General features: G+C 38.8%; 1 protein-coding gene across 1 annotated transcript in view; it reads left to right on the top strand.

Annotated features, from left to right (window-relative positions):
* The window catches only part of xrn1 (5'-3' exoribonuclease 1), a gene marked incomplete in the record, with an annotated part of 31,327 nt that overhangs the window by 6,932 nt on the left and 22,523 nt on the right, over window positions 1-1,872 (top strand). Inside the window, 4 exon segments of the mRNA XM_014004457.1 lie at window positions 521-748; window positions 969-1,036; window positions 1,190-1,318; window positions 1,419-1,588. Of these exon segments, the coding sequence (XP_013859911.1) occupies window positions 521-748; window positions 969-1,036; window positions 1,190-1,318; window positions 1,419-1,588 (595 nt within the window).

Consider the following 1,872-nt stretch of genomic DNA (forward strand, 5'->3'; position numbering starts at 1 on the left):
GGGCTCAGGTTTTAGGCAAGCAAATCTAAGAATAACCTAAACTTTGTTTTTGATATGGTAGGGTTGAACAAAATCATATCGTGTGCAATTAATCGTCAAAAAACTTTCATCGATTATTTTTTGGCACTTGTTTAATACGATTAATGCCACCAGGCAGACTGACTGGAGATTTCCCCAGTCTTTCCGCTTGATGCTCCTCTCCGCTTCAAATATGACAAACATTTTAAAAAAGTTATTTTATTTATCATAACTCAGTTTTTACTTGATTTATCAGTACAATGTAAAAATTGATGTATAGCCTGAAGTCTGTACTTTTAACACAAACTGGAACAGATTTTTATGAAGAGCAAATCTTTCCCACTTGAGTGATTAAATTGGTTTAATCGGGCATGCAGGCGTCCAGGGACACCAGGGGATTAATTGTCATATTAATCATTATCGGCTAAATACCACAATTAATAGTGATTAATTTCTTTGCCAATATTGGCCAACCAATATGGCTGTGATGAACACAAACGAGTCATTCTACAAACTGTACGTGTAATCTCTGTTTTGATTCTGTTTGTGGCTGTTTTCCAGAGTCACCTGGGCTCTGATTATGACCTGGAGCGAATAATAGACGACTGGATCCTGATGGGCTTCCTTGTAGGAAATGATTTCATCCCTCACCTCCCTCATCTTCACATTAATCATGATGCTTTGCCGCTGCTGTACAGGACTTACATCAGTGTGCTGCCAAGTCTGGGAGGTGAGACTCAAACGCACAAAAGCAGCTGATGTTGCATCATATTTTTGGTGCACGTTCAGAAGTTTCTCATGATGTTGGAACGGTGCTCTAGAGTTGTTTTCAGTTCTCTCTCCAGGTTGTTTGTACACATCTGCCATTGTAATATGATAATATGTTCTGTTTTTATAGCATAAATAACAGACAGGAAATGATTGTAATTGAATTCCATTTTCAAACTTAGGTTATCTGAATGAAAACGGCCACTTAAACCTCAGAAACTTTGAGAAATACCTGGAGAAACTCTCTGAGGTGAGACACAGTTTGAATGATTTGTGAGTGAGAGCAAAAATCTACAATACGAAGTTGTTTTTATGAATTTCTCTTTTTTGTAAAAACACCTGTAACATCTGATGAAATGTGATTTTAATTCTTTTTTTTTTTTGCTGCTCTGTATCCTTTTAGTTTGACCGGGAACATTTCAGAGAGGTGTTTGTGGACTTGAAGTGGTTTGAGAGTAAAGTAGGTAACAAATACCTGAACGAGTCGGCCGGGCTGGCAGCTGAGGAGGGAGCTGGCAACAAAAGAAGAGAGGTAGGAAAAGCGTAGATTAAGAGAAATTAACATTCTTTGATCGTTTCAGTCTGATTTACATAAGTTGTGATTATTGACTTTAATGGTTTTATGTGTGAAGGACCCTGCTCTTCATCTTATGGCCCTGACCTCAGCTCAGAAACTGACGGGAGAAGAGAAAGAAGCGCAGGGCGATGACGAGGAAGAGGAGGACGATTTGTTTGAGACTGAGTTCAGACAGTATAAACGCACCTACTACATGACTAAGATGGGTGTGGATGTGGTGTCTGAGTAAGTGTGAAGAAACTGAAACACTTTACTGTTTAAATGTTGACTCATTTTAGAATGTGCAAGAGATTATAGGAAAAGAGAAAGTTAGTAGAAATATTCTAGTGTTTGAAAGTACGTGTTGAACTTTGAATGCATTTACACTCACCAGCCACTTTATTAGGTACACCACGCTAGTAACGGGTTGGACCCCTTTTGCCTTCAGAACTGCCTCAATTCTTCGTGGCATAGATTCAACAAGGTGCTGGAAGCATTCCTCAGAGATTTTGGTCCATATTGTCATGATG

Source organism: Austrofundulus limnaeus, unplaced genomic scaffold, assembly GCF_001266775.1.
Source record: "Austrofundulus limnaeus strain Quisiro unplaced genomic scaffold, Austrofundulus_limnaeus-1.0 Scaffold24, whole genome shotgun sequence".
NCBI lineage: Eukaryota > Metazoa > Chordata > Actinopteri > Cyprinodontiformes > Rivulidae > Austrofundulus > Austrofundulus limnaeus.